The sequence below is a fragment of the Necator americanus genome, chromosome I (genome assembly GCF_031761385.1).
Source record: "Necator americanus strain Aroian chromosome I, whole genome shotgun sequence".
Lineage (NCBI taxonomy): Eukaryota > Metazoa > Nematoda > Chromadorea > Rhabditida > Ancylostomatidae > Necator > Necator americanus.
In genome coordinates this window covers 61,119-81,799 of record NC_087371.1, presented here as the reverse complement: position 1 = coordinate 81,799, position 20,681 = coordinate 61,119, and the positions used below count along the sequence as shown (strand labels likewise).

The window sequence follows — 20,681 nt, the reverse complement described above, 5'->3', positions numbered from 1 at the left end:
CACGTCAATAACATTATCTTAGGAGGAGCAAAAGCCACCTTTTCAAATCTTCTATAACAGCCATTTCTCCCCCTCGCACCTTCCTTCTTTTTTACTTTCTTCTTATCTCGTTATCTCTCCCTTCATTGCTCTTTAAATTGTTTGAGGTGGCGTTAGTAAGTGGTTCGTCCCTGCCGCGTGCAGAACTAGGCAGTGCCTTCTCGATTGGGAGATGCTAATATTTTTAAAATTTGATTTCGCGAAATTTGGCTACATTGTTGCCAGTCTTCCTATCATGGGTTGTATAACTGCAGCGAATCGAGAAACGAGTCACTCGCAGTTCAGTGGTTCTTAAAATGCGTCACATTTGCGCACATTCCAAGCCCACCCAATTCACTTTTTTTAAGAATACATATCTGAATATCCAGTCGATTGCGTAGGACACAACCTAATTCCCTCGAAGTACAACCAGCTATACCACAATTTCAATGGTCGCTAAAACCACTTTCTTCAGGTTCTGAAGGGTAAGTTACAACAGCAAGAACGATGATGTTAGAGAAGAGAGCACGGAGTCGGTTGCCTTTGGTTTTCTTTTTTACCGCTTCCTCGATGCTCTTCTAGACGCTTGTGTCCTCATCTTCAATTCTGAAGTCGTGTCGTAAATAATCTTTGTTCTTTTTATTCTCTGGCGTAAGCCTGACTATTTTGAACATCTAGCGACTTCCAGTGAGCGTGAGTGAGACGAGGCGTCAAGGATCTGCCTAGTTTCCATGAACACGATCCTTCCCAGACTCTCCAATAGACGTATCCTTTAATGAGTTTCAGCGAATTGGTTTGTATTTGGTGTTATGGACGATGATATTATGGAAATGATGTTGGAACGAAGGCTGTGATAAGTTCTTGCAATAAACTTCCCAAGTATGTTATCCAGTTTTGCGTTTTCGATATATCCTGAGTGAGATCGCAGCACCGTCCAATCTCTCTCCCCATGTCGATTATATTGATTACGGATGTCTTGGCTGATGCAATGATCGACCTTCCCGGCTTCTACAGCTTCGGTCGCCATCAGTACTATTCTCTGCTTGAGGTTTTCTTAATAGTTTCTCTGCAGAGCTTTACAGGAAGTTCGTACCTGTGCTCAAAATTTCGGATGGTTCATACTGTTCGACTTCCACATGTTAGCTCAAAAGTTTCGAGATCATAGTTTGCTTGTTGATCTAGAAGCTTTTCAATTTTTCGTGCAGTCGTGAAAACATTCGATGTTCATCTTTTTCATCGAAACATTATTTAAACAAACATTAAACATTATTTAAGCGTTTTCTGCTTCTTTCACCGCCAATCCATATTCAACAGAAAAATGTCTCGAAAGTTTCCTTTTTCACCTTGACACTCCATAATTGTTTTTCCTAAGTAACCTACTCGTAATTTAGTTTCTTTTTTTTAACAAAAGAAAGTGTTTGGAAACGTGACAGGAGAAGGTTGGAGCTGCAGAATGACATTCTACAAGGAGATAAGAATTCTTTATTTGGCTAGAACTTTATTGAACTAAAGAAGTCAAAGACCTCGCAACAGTTCCGCAAAAGATTCCATACAACTTTTTCGAGACGTTCGGGATTGAGAAGGATGGAGATACGGCCAGTCTTAAGGTTCAGAGGGCTTTTCCAGAAACTCAGGAAAAGACTGATAGCAGAGATCAAATGTTGATTTGACCCCATGGAGCCATGCATACTTTCTAAAATGATGTCGTGGTGTGCGAGAAAACTCATATTCATAATGCACTGTAAATGCAATATTTCTTCTGAAAGTACGCATCACAAGCCATCACAAATTTCTAGAAAAAAAAGTTCTGATGTGGGAACGACATTCATTACGATTTTCTTTAGTTGGTGGACGTAACTAAATACTCTTAGAATGATGTGACCTCTATCCTCGAAGTGTCAGCACTGTTATTCCTGGATTGAGGTACACGAATTACCCTCACTGACCGCGTGAAGTTCTTTCGATAGATTATTTCTCTCTTCCAAGGAAAAAAAAAAGAATTGTGCGAAGATTCTTTCCTGTTTTTGGTTTGAATCAAAAGTAGTTGTCGCGCAAACGCACTGAGAGGGTGCGCAGATTGTACGCAGATTCTGTAAAGGTGAAACACATTGAGTTATTCGTCTATTCTTTATTCGTCTCATTTCCATGTCTACAGGCAATGTTGGAGTAGGGTGCTCTTGGTGCCGGTACTTTCACTCAAACTCTCCTTATTTAAATTTCACCTATTTTCTCAATGTACTAGGTGAAGGGGCCTACAACACATTCAGGTCACCAATGGAAATTATCATAGAAAAGTGGGTTTTCTGAAGATGTATTGGAAAGAACAGGAAGAAATTGAAAGGATTACGCGTTTGCAAAAAGCTGCATAGACATCAATTGGAAGCTTTTCAAGTGGAGATTCTTTTACGTCTCTGGAACGAAGAAGTTGCAGTGGAGGAAAATTCCGCTTCACACTTGAAAGAACTTATAGTTGCGGACTGATCCTTAAAAAATAAAAGATAAAAAGTAGACAGTGAGTAATTTCATAGCGGGAGTGGATTTTGCATGTAAATATATGAGACCGCAAATCTGGAACATGAATGAAATATGCACTCCCTCTTATCCAAAGTTCATTGATAGCAGCAGAGTATACGTACTGTTACTGTAAAACATTCATTACTAAGGGATCTGCACCGTAGACAACTACGCATAATCAGTGAGCAGATCAAATTAATCTAGATCAAAGATGAATCAGTTTGCGGGGAACTACTGTAGCACAATGTCACTTGAACAAATCAAACAATAATAATTGTTTTCTTTAATAGAGCTGACTATCCTGCCACTGCTAGATACCTGATGTGATACCTGATGTGAGGTCTCACATCAGTATCACATCAGGTATCTAGCAGTGGCAGGATAGTCAGCTGATCCTAAGGTTCTGAAGAAGGCGATATTGCCGAAACGTTAGCCACGAATAAAGGATTATAACAACCTCGTGTCCGGCGGCGAAAACAATTATTGAAGCATCAACATGCCGAGGCTTATCGAAAGTCGCACATGCAAACAATAATAGTTATAGTGATAGAAGAAGGTCATCAAATACCACCATATTTTGTGTGTTAGCGTAGGTAGGCGCAGTTCTTAGGGTCAGATTGCGTAACCTTTGACCTTTGTAAGGTTAAGGAGTTAATAGAGAGCCACATTCCTAAGAAGTCGTTTTGCACGAGATTCCAACAAACGGCCTAAAGACTTCTTTAAGACTATGAGGGGCTAATCTATCAAATCGCTATGCAAAACCGCTTCAAAACCACAAAATCGTTTTTTTTTTGGGGCCAGCTATGGGAGATCGTTCGATAATAACCGGCCAAGTCTTATTGAAGCCAACACTTGCTAGCGGAAAACGGGTTACGAATCAAATCTGGCATGGGAATTTCCAGACCACGGTGGAAGTTGCTCGAGAACAGATTTGCGAAGACATGGAGCAGAACTGGACTTCAGAGTCGCCGGATGGGAATGACGGTGACCACACAGTTCATAAAGAGACATAGTTCCATGCACAACAATTGTAGCAAAAGTTGAGCAAAGTCAATAACAAGTAGTAAACGAGGTCAGCAGTTCAGGGAACTCCGAGACAAAATGGATGAGACATCAGTTGATATAATGCGTTTGAATGAACAAATGGTGAAGGTCTAAATCAGAAGAATTCCATCGTCCTGTTATCCGACATACAATTACCTTCTATTTTTGGAGGACGCTCAGAGGGACGTTTCACCCAACCAATTCTTGCTGATCTGTGATTATGAGATTGGGTGCAATCTTCACTTATTTCATTTGGAGCCAGCCATTTCATCGAACTTCACTTGCCTGATCGACATATGAAACCAGTCTAACATCTAGCTATCTCATTCTGAAAACGGGAATACCGCATTGAATAGCATTTGTCGCTGCGGCAATGATATGTGGATATTGTTTGCTAATCTTTCCCTTCGTGCCGGTCGTCTTCTCAAAAAATAAGAAGTTAGTTTTGCTTTCTTTTTTCCTTGCGAAGGGCTTCAAGATCAATAGTAAAAAAAAGTGTAATTTGCAGATGGAACCGTTAACTGCGGAAATTCGTTCATTATTTCGTGATCAACATGTGAATATTGAAGATGTGGAGAAGGCTTTACTTTCTTACAAAAGTAATCAACAAGACTGGTCCAGTTTCGCACTTTTTGATGAAAGGAAGTGAGTAAACTTATACGTTTGTATGTTTCGTTTGCAATATCACGACATCAATTAGATTTTCAATGCGCGTTGTGCTAATTAAGTAGTTATTTCCACGAACTGGAAGTTTATTCATTGACGACGATTATAACTTTAATTCTGAATAGTGCTTATTATTAGTTCATGTATTTTTCGTAAATCTAATACAGATGTTTCACCATGATATTCTCTTGCAACAGTTGTTCATTAAGGTATTGCTCAATGAACAACTAGAGGCAAAAGGTGTTATTTGAGTAAACTGATGAATAGTTCCCTATACAAACTTCTGTACTTCTTCATGAGGTAGAACTTGCATTTGGCTCTGTGATTGCTACAAACTCTATGAGGCTGCTTCAAACTGGAATAAAAAGAAGATTAACGATATCTGTGTTTTCCACGGGATTTAGATGGGGTGAGCATATGGTAGAATTCGAGAAGATTCTTTTTTTTTCTGCTAATACAGTCTTTCTACTTGAGAAGAGAATGGATGTTGTCGCTGATTTTTAGGGAGATAGAATAATACTATACCGAAATAGGAGAATAAGGAAAAGTGTAGCCAAATCAAAAAGTTCGCGACTGAATAGTGGAAATCATTTCAATCATGATTCGTGAGCATATCTCAGTGATATCGACAATTACAGCCAATTAAATATCCTTGGCCAGGGCTAGCAGGATTTCGATCCAAAAACGTTCCTGACTTGCTTTTTTTTGCTAAAGGTTTCAAATCCGGCTTAAGCTTGTTGTGAGTTCTCTCAATGTTAATAATGAGAGTGCATAACTTTGAATACTTTCTGAGAATGGGAGAGAATCGAAACATTCCATCTTGCTTTTTATGAGCAGATCAGCGTATAGTTTTTTTTTTCGAATGAGGCTACACTTCTAGTTAAAAACGTTTGCGGAAATTCTCAATTTTGGCTTCTTTCCGCTAATAAGTAAGAGTCAGTACACACTTTGCATGTACCACAGCGCAGAACTTATCTCTATTGCTGGTGACGGTTTGGGGTGGCGGGTGTGAGTAAGGCCATGGTGGAAGAATTTTTTTGGCAATAACTCGAGTGGCGGTTGTTGGATTTATTAGTACCGAGGGGAGAAGGCCCCCCCCCCCAGCGTTGAGAATAGGTTAAGGATATGAGGGACGTTAAATAGGTGTGCGAGGGGGTTAAAATACGGTTTAAAAAAAAACTACAGACACTTACGCAATTAATTGCTCTTCTAAACTACTATTAATAGTGCTCAATATATCTGAATAATAAAGGAATTTAAGGAGTTATGTTTACGTTCGAGATCTGTTTCAGCTACACACGCAATCTCGTGGACACTGGCAACGGCAAGTACAACATGATTGTGCTATGCTGGGGTCCAGGAATGTGCACGAAGTATGTCAATGACTGTTTTGTGGTTAATTGTAAATAACTCAGTCGCTCATTTAGCATTCATGATCATTCTGGATCATATTGTTTCGTCAAGATGCTCGAAGGCCAGCTAAAAGAAACGAGGTATGTTGTTGAACATAAGAAGAAACTGGAAATTTCACACTTGCCCTTCTTAAGATTTGCTTATCCCAAAGAAAATTCCTCTATTGGACCACTGTCGAAAACTGGCGAATCAATTATCTCAGTGAATGAGGTCAGCTATATGAGTGGTGAGTGGATTTTTCTCTTGGTTTTCTTTGGTGAACAAAAATAAAAGAATTTGTGAGAGAAAGAGTCAGGGTAGAGTTAGACGAATTTATAGGACACGACCTTCTCGAATACGACCCACCTTCCTGCCCTTTTAAACATTGCAGCGACAATTTTTCGTTGCTGCCAATCCAATATATTGGAAATTTCTGTTGTTTCGAAAATGCAAAGTCGAAGATTAGCCGAGGAACAAATGTCGAATGTGAAATTCGGAAGCTGACGCCAGTGCAAAAGCACTTTGTAGTAGAAGAAGCAAATTTGCTGGAATGCTGATGAAATGTCTGTGATAAGAGGACAAAGTGAAATATCTCAGGTAGATTCCTTGAGAACAAGATCTGTCCTGCAAAACCTTCACCTTCCAACCTCCTAATTTTTTTTGAATTTACATGTGGAAATGATGGTAAAAATGACATTTTTCCCATAAAAAATTTGGGAAGAAGGCGAAGTCCTGAAAATAGCGTGATATAACTTCTGATGGAGAAAACCCTCAACTGTGAAATACTTGAAGAGGATTTGCTCAGCACTAAGTTACTCCGAGTTATTGGACTTTGTTGAACATCTTATACTTTTCGGTGTGCGAGCAAATGTTGGAATTTTGGCAAGTTTTCCAATTTTTTAAGAACGGGACGGCGTTTTAAATCGCCCATATTTTCCTACAAAGTGATTAAGAAAACCCTCATATGCAAAATTTCTCGTTTTCTTACCGTCTGTTCCTTTCAAAATTTCGGTGGGAAAATCCACAAGAAGTCCAAAAACTTCTTGAATTTCTTTGAATTTTTTCCGTCTAAGTTCCAATAAAAGCTGGGATGTCGCAAAAAACTGCAGTATATTTTGTAGGTCAAACTTTCTCTATGAAATGCCACCCGAAGTATTTCTCTAGGTCTTCCTATCACGACGTTATTCGGTATCTTCCAGACCTGAATAACGTCGTGATACGATGTGGAAATGGAAAACAATGTGGAAGGAGCATGAACTTTTTTGGCTATTTTTAATTCTGCTTGATTCACGTTTAAACTGCTAAAAACTATATATAATTAAACTCTTTATCTTTTAGGAGTAGTCTCATGTTTCCATCTATTTTGCAAAAATTTGGCTCAACGGGGTGTTGAACGTAGTATTTTGTCAGGGTTATGGTGCTATACTCCATTCAATACTGCCCATCGTACACTCCCTTACGACCCCTTCCCTTGCGACCCGCTCCTTTTGTGACCCTCCGTTAGGAAAATCCTTTCATACGCTTGACCCTGGACATAGTTGAATTTCGAGATACTTCGAGAAAATTGTGTCTATATTATATTGGTATTGAATGAGTGTATCAAGCTGGAGTTTGAATTTTTTTTCCAAATCTAGAACTGACGTGTTTAAGAAAGCTGTGAAATCCTTCACCTAAATTTATAATAAAAAAGAAGAAAGCTTTGTTAGAAAACCACAAATCTAGTTTCACAGGAAATGTCACTACTAATAATTTTCATTAATCATTGAAGGTGAGCGAAGCGAAGACTACACAAAGTCTGAAGTTCGGCTTTAGTCGGATTTTAGTGTAATAATATAAATGACCGATAGCTGTCATTTATTAAGGAAGCCATACAACATCATGGCTTATCATTGGTGACAGCTTTTATCTTGACCTTTGATGGTGAACACTAGTGTATTTAACCATGAGAGTCGTGATACTCATAATTTAGTTGAAATTGCAAGAGAAGTAGTTTGTCTGCTTAATTCAATATTATCTTCCAGATGAACTAGGACTTCATCGAATGGAAAACTCAAGTCATTCTGAGAACGCTGTTAGCTTGCACATTTATTCACCAGCATATAACAAATGCAGTCTATTTGACCAGAGGACAAGTGAGTTTTTCAAGAAAATCTGGTCAATTGCAATCCCTTACAAGCTATTCCCGCAGAAAAAAACCAAACAGTCGGAATTAACCATGTATTCCATGTACTATTTTAATAAATGCTCAATTTTGCAATGTTAAAGTTCCTATTAACATCCCATATCATCAAAGTATTGAGTGCGGTTCGGTTCCTACCAAGCTTTTTTTTTAATACTTAATTTCACCAATGCGTTGTTCTGCAACATCTATTGAAAAATTCCACAATTTCATTGATTAACGAAGAGTTCGGTAAGTTAAAGTATTTATGCCGTTCTAAGATAAAATTACGCTATGTTCTTGATCTTGGCATGTGGAGCCTGGAATTGAACTCTTTCACGGCTACAGTCATGGTGAAGGGCATCGGTGATTGTCCAAAAGAGATAGCTGGAAAAAGAATTGAGTCGCTCATGGCTAAACCAGTTTGATGAATATATGATATTATGCAAAACCTCTCCAACTTTTATTCTAATTTTTGACTAAAAACTAGATGATGTGCCGTAAGAAATCAAAAGGAAGTCTTTTGATATATACTCTTAAAAGGAAAGGGATTCACCCCTCTTTCACTCTAGGAATGCTTAATTGGCATGAGTATCCTCGAAAATGTTTGTAAATGTTTACCTTTTTGAACAATGTTCAGTGTTTTTAGGTTTTCATAGATTACCGGATCTTTTGCTTTCTAAAGCTTTGAAATTTTGACGAAAACATATATGATGGTTTGCAAGATAAAATTGCGGTATTAGTCTTGCTTAACATCCACAAGGAAAAATCTCGGATAATTCCTTTCGACATTATACGTATGTTGTTTCATTCTTGCAGAACTGCAGAAAACAGTAGTCCTTTCGGAACTTGATGCTAGTGGAAAAAAGGAGTTATCTCACATATCATATCTATACTAACTCTTCATTCTATTATGCGTTTCTAAGCTTGTTTTGTCTGAATAAATGGGATTCAAGCAAAATTTTTATTTCTAAAATTGCCTTGTTGTGCACTTATTTGGAAGCCGTCACATGACGCAGTTTTATGCACTGCAAACATTTTTGAGCCATCCGTTAAATTTCGTACCACAAAATAACGGTAGGAAAGTGACAGGTTGTTTATTGATCCCTCACTGTCATTTTGAGACAGATAGGATTACTGAGATTGCATTTCATCTCATCTTTCTTTCGAAATCCTTCTAAGAAATAATAAGAATAATTAGTATAAATGAGCGTAAGGTTCTGCTTAAGCAGAAACGATTTACTGCTGAAACACAGTTGATATCTACTAGTTGGGTTTCGTTAGCTTTATGATATCCCGCAATTCGTAAGTGCAGTAATACTATCTTTATTATCTAAATCAATTATCAACTGTGGTAGAAATCTACTGGTTTGTGATCCGTAGGAACCAGTCGATTCTCTTTTTACCGCACTTTATAAGTGTTCACTGAGAACTCTTATTTGTACAATGATACATTAGATTTTGCACACTGTGCTGCACCATCTACCGCATAAAATTGCGAGATTCAGGTCAGCGACATACGTCTAAGGTGACGTTTTGGTCTCGTTATGGTAAACTATCCAGTTCTACGGAACTACCATTTGATCGCATCCATGGCTCTGCAAGAAAAGGATGACTAGAGAACTGTTCGCTATTACACCACAAGCGTGTCCTTTTGTTTTCAGTAATCCTCATTTCTTCTAAATTATCATAATTAATTCATTTGCCACTTAATTTGTCTTATGTGCGCACATCTACATTGAACAATGTACTTGTACTTGTGTGCTTCCACTGAATTTCTCCTTTTTTAAAATTACTTCTGTTGACAGGCATCTACCAATACTCGGTTTTTGTACTCGCTGATAGCTGTCTGATGATATCCATGTGATTGTTCAAGCTGTTGGTTACATCTGTTTTGTATAATTTTTTGTGAAGTATAAGAAATGTTAAGCAGGCAAATATCCACGGTAACCTGTAAAAATACTAAGCAAACTGTCACATTTGAGATAACGATTACATGTGCTGGAGGAAAGCAGAACACTTATTATCGAGATTCAACTTACAAGTTCCGGTCAACGCGATGTAGATGATGCATCGCGACTTCACACTCAGGCATTTCGTCACTTAAAGGCTGTGTATCACGATTTTGACGTGGTGCGGAAGCTACAGCGAAAATGTAGAGTTTGGGTAGTGGATTGCGGAACCACGCTAGGTTCCGCAATCCACTACCCAAACCCAACAACGACGATTTCACTTGCAACGCGTCACTCTTGCGAAGATTAATGAGGTCTCTTCAGTGGCCTTTCTGAGGAAAACATAAGCGGAACCACGTTGAGTCCCGCAATATAACACTCGAACTCTACCCTTTGGGTGTGGGTTCTGCACCACGTTATAATCGTGATACGCGCCTTGAAGTGTGTGTGTCTAGCGTTAATCAATCCACATGGGATGCGCCACCGCGTTCACTTTAATTCAGAATCGCTTGATGTTTAGGGGTTTTTTGGGTGGTGGTGGGGATAACGAATGTATCGAGTCAGTGTTTCTATCTTCCCAGACAAGTCGGGTACCAGTTTCTCGACTCCACAGGGATGAAAGACTTGGTTGGCTCTGGGATGGTTTTGAACAATTGATCGATCGTGCATTCACAGCCGACTTGCGAGCCGACCGCGAATACATCCGCTCACTTCAATACTTAAAAGGTGATAAAAGGGGAATTTATTCCTTCAAGAAATCAATTCCATTTTTGCCAACTTTATGATGTGAATGTGATCATGGGATGAAACATTGTTATGCATGGTTTCGAAAAAAAAAAGAAAAAAAAAACTCCACCTAGCCAAGTCGCTACTGGAGTTGATCGGTTGAAGTGTTTTTATGCAAACAAACAGTTCCTTATACACCACTTTATTGTTTCTAATCTACGAAACAAATGATCACAGCAAGTGAAGCGGCCAAAGCAACAAACCATAAAACAAGTGGCGACGCGTTGCAGAAGTTGTTGTTTTTGCAGTAGCAATTCGTGTGAAGGTCATACAGCGATTCAGCTATCTTGCATTCTATAAAAACTACGAAATTTTGAGATAATCGGTATTGTGTGGAGATGCTGAGAATCAAAAATGTGAGAAATGCAACTAGTTGGCAACTACAGTCTGGCTATAATTGGGTCAAAACGACATGAAGCACGGTGCAGGTGAGTAAGCGGCTGCGCTCGATGCGGTGCATTTGAGTGTAGCGGCTAGGATCGAGGGAGGACCCTTGCTGACCCCGTTCCTCACTGTAGTTCGCAATGGCTTCATTCCGATTCCAATCGCTATCTCGACCGTGCCGCTTCGAGCACAGCTATGAAGTCCATCGATATGAATAGTAAGATCAGTGCAACGCCTTGATTGAAAACAAAAACGTTCGCCTTTCATCCAATGAGGTTTGTCAGATTCTTCTTTCTTGAATAGAATGGATTTGAGATATTCAGTATTAGAGATACAGTAAGCGAAACGCAAACTAAAATTACGGAACGTACTATAATCGTCTTCAGAGGTAGTTTCACACACTTTCCCCTTCGGAAGCGTTCAAGAGGATTTTTTAAGGAGTGGGAAGTAGAGCAATTACCGGACTGGGACTGTACTTAATTAATTAGCCTACTATATTTAAGTACAATTGCTAACCAACCTAGCAAAGATGTCTAGATTTCATTTTATTTCGTGACTTTATAATGAAGTAAAAAACAGCAAACCATGCTCCACATGCTCGAACCCAAAAACGCATAACTCGCGGGCAATACTAACTACGCGTTTTAAAATAATTTACTGAGGGGTAGGTTTGCGGATCCAACCTCTGTGGATCGTGCGCGTAAAACCTCTGGTCTGCTACGTGCCCACTAAAACATTGGATAACTATATCGCTTCATGAACTGTTGGCTCGCATAAACCCTTCGTGCCGTAATCATTTCTTGTTTCATCATCCTTTGAATTCATGGCCGTAAAGAAGTGTTGATCTTCCTCGACTTGGCTGTTTTGGGTTTTGTCCGTATTGGGGCGGTGTCAGTCTGATTGTATCTGTGGCGGCCCTGCTTTAACCTATCCAACCACTTTATACCACACCACAACGCATCCATGTACGCATAGGGAAAGTACGAGCTATATAACCCGCACCGTTATATGACAGAACCTTCCCATACGTTGCAAAAAGGTGTTTTCGTCCAGCACCATGCCAAAGCTCATAACCTGAATGGTCAACTCCTTGAACGGTACTGGACTCTGGACAACATCGTTTCCGCTAACTGCCGAACGTGTCGTGAACTCGAACCGCTGTCCGGCTTTGGTTCTCTGCGTGCCGTTTGCTGCCTCGAAACATGCGGATCGGTTCGTCATCAGCATCGAAAATTACAATATATACTGCGACGATGCTGATGAGAAGAAAGTGGGTGGCTGCGTGATAGCTGTTAAGAACAAATACAACAACCCAGAAGAATTTGACTCATCGTCGCCTAGATGCACTTTTGTAGGAATGTGGGATCCCAGAGAACGCAAACTCTGGATCGTAAGTGACAATGCACCTACAGAAACCGCTGAGAACAACAGTAAGGACCCCTTTTTTATGATGAATTGAATGCATTGATGTCTAAAATACCCACCCAGCAGGTTGTCATTGCTGGAATCGACGAAAATGCGAAGATGAGACTCGAACAACAATTCTATGTGATAGAAAAATGGTATTATTCGAGTACAATACAGTACTTGTTCAATTCTATTCGTAAGTACCAGTAGAGTAGACGAACAGTATTTGTTCGTGAGACACCAGCAAATAACGAAACAAACTTAACACTGCGAGAACTGGTACCCAATCGTATCCAAAGTTTCATAACAAGGATCTAGTGGAAATATTCTAGGACTTGTGGGAATTATGTAGAATTTTGGACAGAAAAGCGAGCGCAGCGCACAACGGTAAGCGTCTGGTCGACTTATGAGAACAGACGGGCTCCATCATTGTTTCCACGTTTAAGAGGAGTCGTCGACGCCATCAGCTCGCGGTGCAGGAGTAAACCCTTTTAACGTCCGAAGAGCAGCGAAAACGGAAAATGAAGACTCTCAAACTTCAGCTCGACTACGTTCTGAAGAAAAAATTCCTCAGTGGGATATCCGAAAATCCTGAGCTGTTTGGGACGTTGCATTCGATCGTGACCACCGTCCAGTTCTACTCAGCCTCAAAATACGGCTTTAAAAGAGAAGGAGGAGTTTCTCTTCAACCCAAAATCGACGTGGCAAGTCTGAAACACGAAGAACACAGAAGGAAATTAAGCCAACGTGTGTCTATACATGTAGAATTACGGACAAGAAAGAAGCTTAGCGATGCGAATTCCTTCACAAAATGCATCCAGGACGCTGGAAAGGAAACGGACCCAGTTCTGCTGTCGCGAAAGAAATTTCCCTCTGCATCTGCGGAAACAGCATCCACGTATAATTCTGCATGCGCCGCCCGCAGCATTGACAATTTCAGGCAGGAAAAGTCTGAGAAGCAAGTTGCGTCGCCCGTCAGCTGCTAAAGACGATGGATGTGTTTGAATGCCTGGAAGACCCTCGCTTGCTTTATTAAGTGTGCAGTGGGGTTCGTCTACACTGTATGGTGGCTGTCGTGGACCCTTCCTTTTGGGACACTAACCTTTCTAACGCACGCCGTTCTTGACTTGGCCGTTGATGACCACATACGGGACACTTGGAATGCTAATTCCTAGATGACAATATCACCCGCTCAGTTTGGATGCACGAAAAGAAACGTGACTCATAGAGACACGGTATGCGAAGACGGAAGTTCTGGACTGAGGTGGTGAAAGAGGACCCGAGGACACTCAGTATGGAGAGGCAGTTCAAGCGAGATGTAGGGTATTGCAGGATATGGATTGGCGACGAATGGAATGATTCCGTGATTTCGTTCTAGCAGAAGATCGAGAAGTTCGGGCAGAGCCATGTTCAACGACAGCGAGAAGCGCAACATCGAACATTTCTTCTGGCGACATGTACCTCTAGACCGCTTTTTGTTTTTGAGGGAAAGAGCCTTCGAAATAGGCAGCATTCATAAGTCAGGTTATCCTTTTCATTGTTGTGCACACGAGACTTTGTTCTGCTTACGTCCTTTATTCTTCTGATCCTGAACTTTGGCAAGTCGTTCACCACCCAAATTTTCGAATTTTCTTCTCGAAGGCAACATTTCTTTTTTTTCTTTTTTTTTTTCTTTTTAATGCTATTAATTTATTGCTGAAAACATATAATCTCCGACAATACAAGGAAATCTGGACTTAGCATCGCCTTGCAAAGCTCGCCAGAACTTTTAAATTCTTGGGAGAAGATTCTTAAATCATAGCTCCTCCAGAAAAATGCCAGCGTTCATTGGTTTCATTTCAGGATAAGACATTAAACCGACAAGTCAAAAGCCTCTCGAAAGTGTGACAGCTCACTTAGTTTGAAACTTGGTATATCTTTGCCTTCGGGCTAAATGGACTGAAGATGAAGATTCTCAGTGGCATTTATGTCATACCTCCTCAGGTACTACGCTTTGTGCTGAATGCCAAGATTGTCATGCTTGTCAAGATTCATTATATCATGATATATAATAACGGGCGTGCTCTGTCATGTGTGTGTCAATCACGAAATTCGTAAAAGGGGTGCGAGAGGCCCGACGGCGTCGGATTGGTGCGCCAATACCAGGAAACTATAAAAGGGTGTACGGGGACGAAGACGCTCTCTATAGGGACGGACGTCGAATTGTTGTGCCATGATGCAGTATTATCGCGCAATAACTTCGTGTGCATGTCGCAAGAGGTAAATGGGACGTTGCGACCGCTTCATACGCGTGGCATACTGCTAGTGTTGCTTTTCACCTCTATGACTCCTCCGTGCGTCTGTTTCCAAGCACGTTTGCCTCGGGTTGGTACTAAGCCTTCCTCAGAAAGTGGAAATACGAATTAGACCGGCTGCTTAAACAGTAGCCAACAGTTTACACGATCTGACGAGGAACGTTATCTTTATCAATACTATGATTTCGTTCACGTCATTTTATGTTAAACATCATTCTTTGATAGCTGTTGGGAAAAACAGGAAGAAAACCCATACTTCGAGTAATGCTTCAAAATTGTGCTTATATAATATTGGAATCGAAGAAGTGTTTGAAGCTAAAGTTTGAATATTCTCAAAATGTAAAACTGACGCGTTCATAAAGAAAACTATGAAATTTTTTGCTTTTATAGTAAAAAAGAAGAAAACATTGTTAGAAAGAAATTCTGATTTTACAGAAATATCACTGTCATCAATTTTTGATTAATTTTGATTAATTGGTCAGTGAAGGCGAGCGAAAAGAATACCACAAGAAAATCTGAAGTCCGGCTTTAGCCGGACGTTCAGACTGGTCATTGAATAATACACAAAACAAGCATACGGAAGAGTAGAAATTACCTATTCTCTATTGTTACCTTCCATGCAAAATTGTTAACATTGTGGTCAGCATTTGAATTTTCGGACTCGGTTATAGTGGTTTACAATCGGAATTCGAAATCACCATAAGTGTACTGAAGTAGTACGGTAAAAAACAACTAGGGGTAAAACAACATAGTCAAATGATAGTCCAAATGCTTACGTTTCCTGTCTCTTAGTTTGTAAAGAAGAGGTAATTGATAGAGGTTATCTCAGATCTCATTATGAGTTCAATTGGTTAACAGTATTGGTTTTTGACAACTCACCGCTTACAACACCATCCAATGGAGGCGAGGAAGAACAGCCATGAAGGATTCCGTTAGCTGAAATGTTTCTCTTCTTCCCGTAGTTGACTACAAACAAGCCATAGCGCGTACACTCAGTTACACTTTTTCCAGTTGTTAAAAGAGTTCAGCTAGTGCTTTTCATATGTTTTAGCATTCCATGCATTTTTTAGCATTCCTTTAGTAAACGCAATTGACAACATGCTTGTTTCCAGTTGCCGTAATACCAGCTTTGCCAGCTTAAAGATAAGGTTGCAGAAGTACTCGAAGTTGTCTTAAGGTAGGAGTCGACAACACGAAGTGGGTTGCAAATATCATGGCAGAAACGTTCAGAAACGACTTGTCTTTCTCCACAATTAAAGGAACTCGGTGCTTTAGAAATATTCACCTATCAGTCTACATTTGTCTGCGAAAACACATCCGGAAACAATGATTTACGCCTTCATAAGACGAGGAAGTAACGAAAACATGCCTAGACACTGACTCAGTACGTGTCCTTATTTTATGAGGGCACAAGCCATATTGCCGACGTGTTCTTCACGCATAGTTGATTATGTATTTGAACTAATGTCTCAAATTTTTAGGTTTGTAGAGGAAGTGACACAACTTTGAGCACTGTGAATCCTTCGCGCCTACCTGCTGAAGGAGAAATCCTTACCTCGAATGGATGTCGCTCGGCAGAACTGCGTCGTATATCTGCAATGCCCCCGAGGAGTAGTAACCTAATAATTACATACGCAGTTGTAACCTACTACTTCCCCTCAAAAGCAGTATTTCACAGAAATCACGTGGTACGGAAAATATAAAGAAAACGTAGATTACAGAAATGAGTGTGGTCCCGCTTCCCTTGAAGGCATCACCCCACGAATCTGAGGTGGTACGGATTTTGGGTGGAGTATTCATATACGGGATAGTAGATTATGGAGAGGAGGATGATTTGGTCCATCTCCTCCAGATTGCCGTAAAAAAGCGGCTCGGAAGATGCGGCGTGTGCACAAGGCTGCTCCAATCGAACTCGTTGTGGAAGGTAGCGCTCCGGAACGCGTCGTCGTCTGAGTGTCACGAAATTCCAGAAAGAGAGAGTAGAGAGGGTGGGGTTAGTGCTCCGGCGTCGAAAAATCGATAAAAAGGGATGAGATGCGTCTCACAGGGTCAAAGCGGTGCGCGGGAGCCAAAAAGCTGTAAATAGGCTGAAACGGGTCTACTGACGTGGAATTAGTGTGCATAGTATCGCGCAATAACATCGCGTGCATGTCGTAAATGGGAGATGAGTCGTTGCAACCGTTTCATTGCCGTGGTCACTGCCTGTTTTGCATTTCTTCCTTAAGACTCCTCCGCGGGTTTAATTTATAGCACGTTTGCCTCAGGTCAGTAACATGCCTTTTTCAGGAAGTGGAAACACGTATGCTAGTGGCTGCTTAAATAGTAGCCATCAGTATACATGATCTGATGTGGAACGTTATCTTTGTCACTAAAATGTTGTCATTTACTTCATTTTATTAAAACTTCATTCTGTGATAAGTCTTGGGGAAAACAGGAGGAAAAGCAATACCTTAAGTAATGCTTTAAAATTGTGTCTGTGTTATATTGGTGTCGAAGGAGTGTTTGAAGCCGAAGTCTAAGTGTTCCCCAAATGTAGAACTAACTCGTTTAGAAAAAAAAAATGGAATTTTTCGTCCAAATTCATAAAGAAAGAAGGAGCCGTTGTTAGAAAAAAGGTTCTAGTTTTACCGAAAATGCCATTACTGTTAATTTTCATTGATCAGTAAAGGCGAGCGAAATGCCGCAGAAAGTCTGAAGTTCTGCTTCAGTCGGACGTTCAGGCTGGTTGTTCGTTAACGGTTGCGTTCGTGCATAATCACTTTACATGAATGTGCTATAATATCACTTACTGACTCACTACAATCGTAAACAGCTTCCATGTCCGTCATTTACCTATGCAGGAGCCTCTGTAGCTGCTGCGTACTATCATGATATATCATGCTATATAATAACGGGCTTATTCTGTCACGTGTGTTTGAAACAAAGTTCCAAAATGGTGAAAGACGGGTCCATTGGTGTCAGATACGTGTGCTTGCACAGCAATGTTATGATGAAAAGGGGTGAAACGGGTCTCATGACGTCGCTTTGGTGCACCGGCGCTATGAAGCGGTAAAAGAGAGTGGGGCGGATCCCACTGCGTCGGAGTGGTGCGCCGGCACCAGAAAGCTCCAAAATGGGATCGTTGGGTCTTACGGCGTCGACTTGGTGCGCCAACGCTAAAAAGTGATAAAAGAGAGTAAGACGGATCTTTGCGCACCAAAAGCGACTTTGTAGCTGCCCTGGGATGTGAGTGGATTTAGGAGACAGGATGGCTTTTTCTGCTTTCCCAGGACTGACCCGTGACGTCCTTGCATCCCGCACGTCGGTCCGGCCAAAAGTCAGCAATCAAGTGAATGGGACGTGTGAGTCGCCTCCAACAAGTAAGCTTTTGTTTCCTGTCTGGGAGGACAATGTTCTCTCACAAACCCGTGGAACTAGATATTTGTAACCTGCTCATGAGTTTTAGAAGTTTACGCATGTCAATGTCACAGTAATAAGAAAGAGTCCCCTGACTCTGGACGAAAGCCTAGTATAGTAGCGCCAAGGACGGAGATGCAGGAGTCATCTAGGCCACTAAAACGAAAAAGGACTAGGATGGCGATCTGTGCTTATAACTTGCGTGTACACTTTCTTCGGAAGCTCCGCCAGCTTTGACTATTTTCGTCGTTTATGCTCCAACATCAAGCCACGAAGAAGAAGTCGAGGCTTCCATATGGATCTAGAGAACTTCTACAGAGAAGAGTATACTTTCTACACTACCATAGTTGGTGATATCAACGCCAAAATTGGCCCTAGAAGAACGAACAACTTGACACTGGAAACATTTCAACGGATTTCAACGACAATCGTTAAACCAGAGCCGAAAGCGGCTGGATACCAAACGCACCGCAGAAATACTACCGAATCGGTAGTCAGACCTCTTTACAAAGTCCTTCAAAGGAAAATACGATGCTCTTCGAGTTCCTCGCAGGAAGAGATGCCACTTGATAACATTTGCACACGATCGGGACAAGTAGAAGTATTAGTGGTGCATGCTCGAGTAAATCGATGAACAACCGGAGCGGTGGTGATATAGGTGATACCCGATATCTCTTGTACCAAATTTACAGCGCACAAGTAAGTGTTCGTCACAATTAATTTCAATGAGTTCAGTTTCCAACATTCAGCTGTAACAACTGTATGCGCAACGATTTTACTTCCAAAATTTGTAGTTATACCAGGTAATCTCTGCCTCTCTCTTCACAGGACTTAAATATTTGAATTGAAGACTTGAAATAGGCACTGATCGGTACTTATTACTTTGTACACATCCTTTAAACTCCAATCTACATTTCACTTTTTTTATCGCTTCATTGCTCTCTAGCCTCTGTACAAAATCAGTATGAAAGGTTGGGTGTATTAGTGGCGGATAAAGACCGCTGTATCTGCGAGATGCGCTTTTAAGTACAATGCATGTACAATGCATGTCTGCGAAGCATTAATCACTTTTCGTCATGCGTTGGATGCCAGTTTTACTTAACTAGATGCGCAAAAAGAAATGCCTAGAAAGCGAAAAAAGTGAAGAAATATAGTATGACACCGAACTGTGGAACATTTTTGAAAAAGTACCTTGTATTTTCAGAGACGAATGGGTGGTTTCCATCCAACAATTCGGAATTAATAGTAATAAGTGATGATAAACATCTCTTCTCACAATTCTAAATCGTTCATCACTAATGTGTACTTCTTAAACAGCTCTACTTAATCTATAGTTTCAAACATCTATTACAACCGGGCACTTTTCATTTTTGTCCGTTTCAAAAAGCGCATCGTAAAAGCTGCGAGCGAGGCGAACAAAATGTGTCGTGAGAGCGGCAGACACGGCGAGATGGGCTGGGAAGGCAGGGAGTAGCACAAAAGGAGCAACCACGCTACTGTGGCGATTGTGACGCCGTCACGAGTCGCACGGTGCAAATATCGACGCTCGTTAGCCTCTTTGATACGCAGATCATACAAATACCTCTTGATTGTCCCTCGGTCGGTCATAAAGTAGCCCAACCTTCAACTAATTTTTTGAGCCCACTATAAGACGTAGACTTTCTTCTAGTACAGAACAGCCAAAATCATTTCCAAGACGAAATTTTTTGTGTGTCCACCAGCATCACAGAACAGCACTACATTTGCATCTATTCAATCGTTATCGAGTTATTTTATTGGATTTTTTTTGCATAAGGCGTGAGTTGGAAAATTCGCATGAAATAACATCACAAAAGAATGGGATTTATATGTATGTGAACACTTTATACTCACATTTAGCATTCGGTCCTCTTGTGCAGTAATCTCCATAACAGTACCTCTGTTCTGTGCAATAACTTCCCCAACTCACAGTATTTTTGGGCGATATACAATCATAGCATCGAATTTTGCCGGATGTAGATGACACTGCAATCTACGATCTTATTTCAGAGAAGGTATGAGATCAGAAACATTGGAGACCTCTGATACTCACCTAGTAGCAGAAAAGCAACCGCATGGAATTTCATATTCGTTGCTGAGTAGTTTGACTTACGCAAAACCGTCGCCATGGAGGTCACCACGTATGTAACCAATAACTTCATGCAGTGAGCTAACGAAGAAGTGGGAGAAGATCCTAGCAGGTTCAATACCACTTCCTCCTTCGCTAGCGGACACAGTTGCCTATGTAGCATCGCGGCTTTAATTAATTCCAATTAATTAATTCAATCATTTAATTTTAATCAATTAATTGTTTCAATAGAACGTGTTGTTCAGTTCCGTTTTGTCTTATTGTTTACAACTCTGAAGTCCAAACTTCAGACTTCTCGTGTCACTCATTTCGGTTGTCTTCAGTGACAAATTAAAATTCCGTAAAATAGAATTTGGATTTTTCCAACAGCGTTTTCTTCCCTCATTTTTCAAAGGAAATTTCAGCATTAATGTGAGATTTGACAGGTTTTTTCCTAAATGTGTCATTCTACATTTGGAGAAGATTCTTCTGTTCTTATTTCACACCTACGTTCCTTCGATAACGTTACAATGTGATAACATTACTCAAAGTATGGGCTTTCTCCTGTATTACCGCAACCTTCA

General features: G+C 40.5%; 3 protein-coding genes across 4 annotated transcripts; 2 read left to right on the top strand and 1 right to left on the bottom strand.

Annotated features, from left to right (window-relative positions):
• Positions 1 to 967: 967 nt before the first annotated feature.
• RB195_004024 (uncharacterized protein) lies at positions 968 to 9,407 on the top strand (the record flags this gene model as incomplete). Of its 2 annotated transcripts, XM_064177747.1 has the most annotated exons (7): positions 968 to 1,066; positions 4,085 to 4,221; positions 5,535 to 5,615; positions 5,670 to 5,735; positions 5,790 to 5,881; positions 7,656 to 7,766; positions 9,301 to 9,407. In XM_064177747.1, the coding sequence occupies 7 exons, from the start codon at positions 968 to 970 to the stop codon at positions 9,405 to 9,407; spliced, it is 693 nt and encodes a 230-aa protein (XP_064032965.1). The 2 variants fall into 2 exon arrangements, with proteins under 2 accessions (XP_064032965.1, XP_064032966.1); XM_064177748.1 differs by lacking the exon at positions 968 to 1,066.
• A 1,274-nt stretch (positions 9,408 to 10,681) lies between these two features.
• RB195_004022 (uncharacterized protein) lies at positions 10,682 to 20,191 on the bottom strand (the record flags this gene model as incomplete). The annotated part of the gene is made up of 4 exons (XM_064177718.1): positions 10,682 to 10,824; positions 15,495 to 15,551; positions 19,884 to 20,015; positions 20,083 to 20,191. 4 exons carry the CDS (start codon positions 20,189 to 20,191, stop codon positions 10,682 to 10,684), a joined length of 441 nt encoding a protein of 146 aa, XP_064032963.1.
• On the top strand, positions 11,993 to 12,373 carry RB195_004023 (uncharacterized protein; the record flags this gene model as incomplete). Its single annotated transcript, XM_064177733.1, has 1 exon — positions 11,993 to 12,373. The coding sequence occupies one exon, from the start codon at positions 11,993 to 11,995 to the stop codon at positions 12,371 to 12,373; it is 381 nt and encodes a 126-aa protein (XP_064032964.1).
• Positions 20,192 to 20,681: the final 490 nt, after the last annotated feature.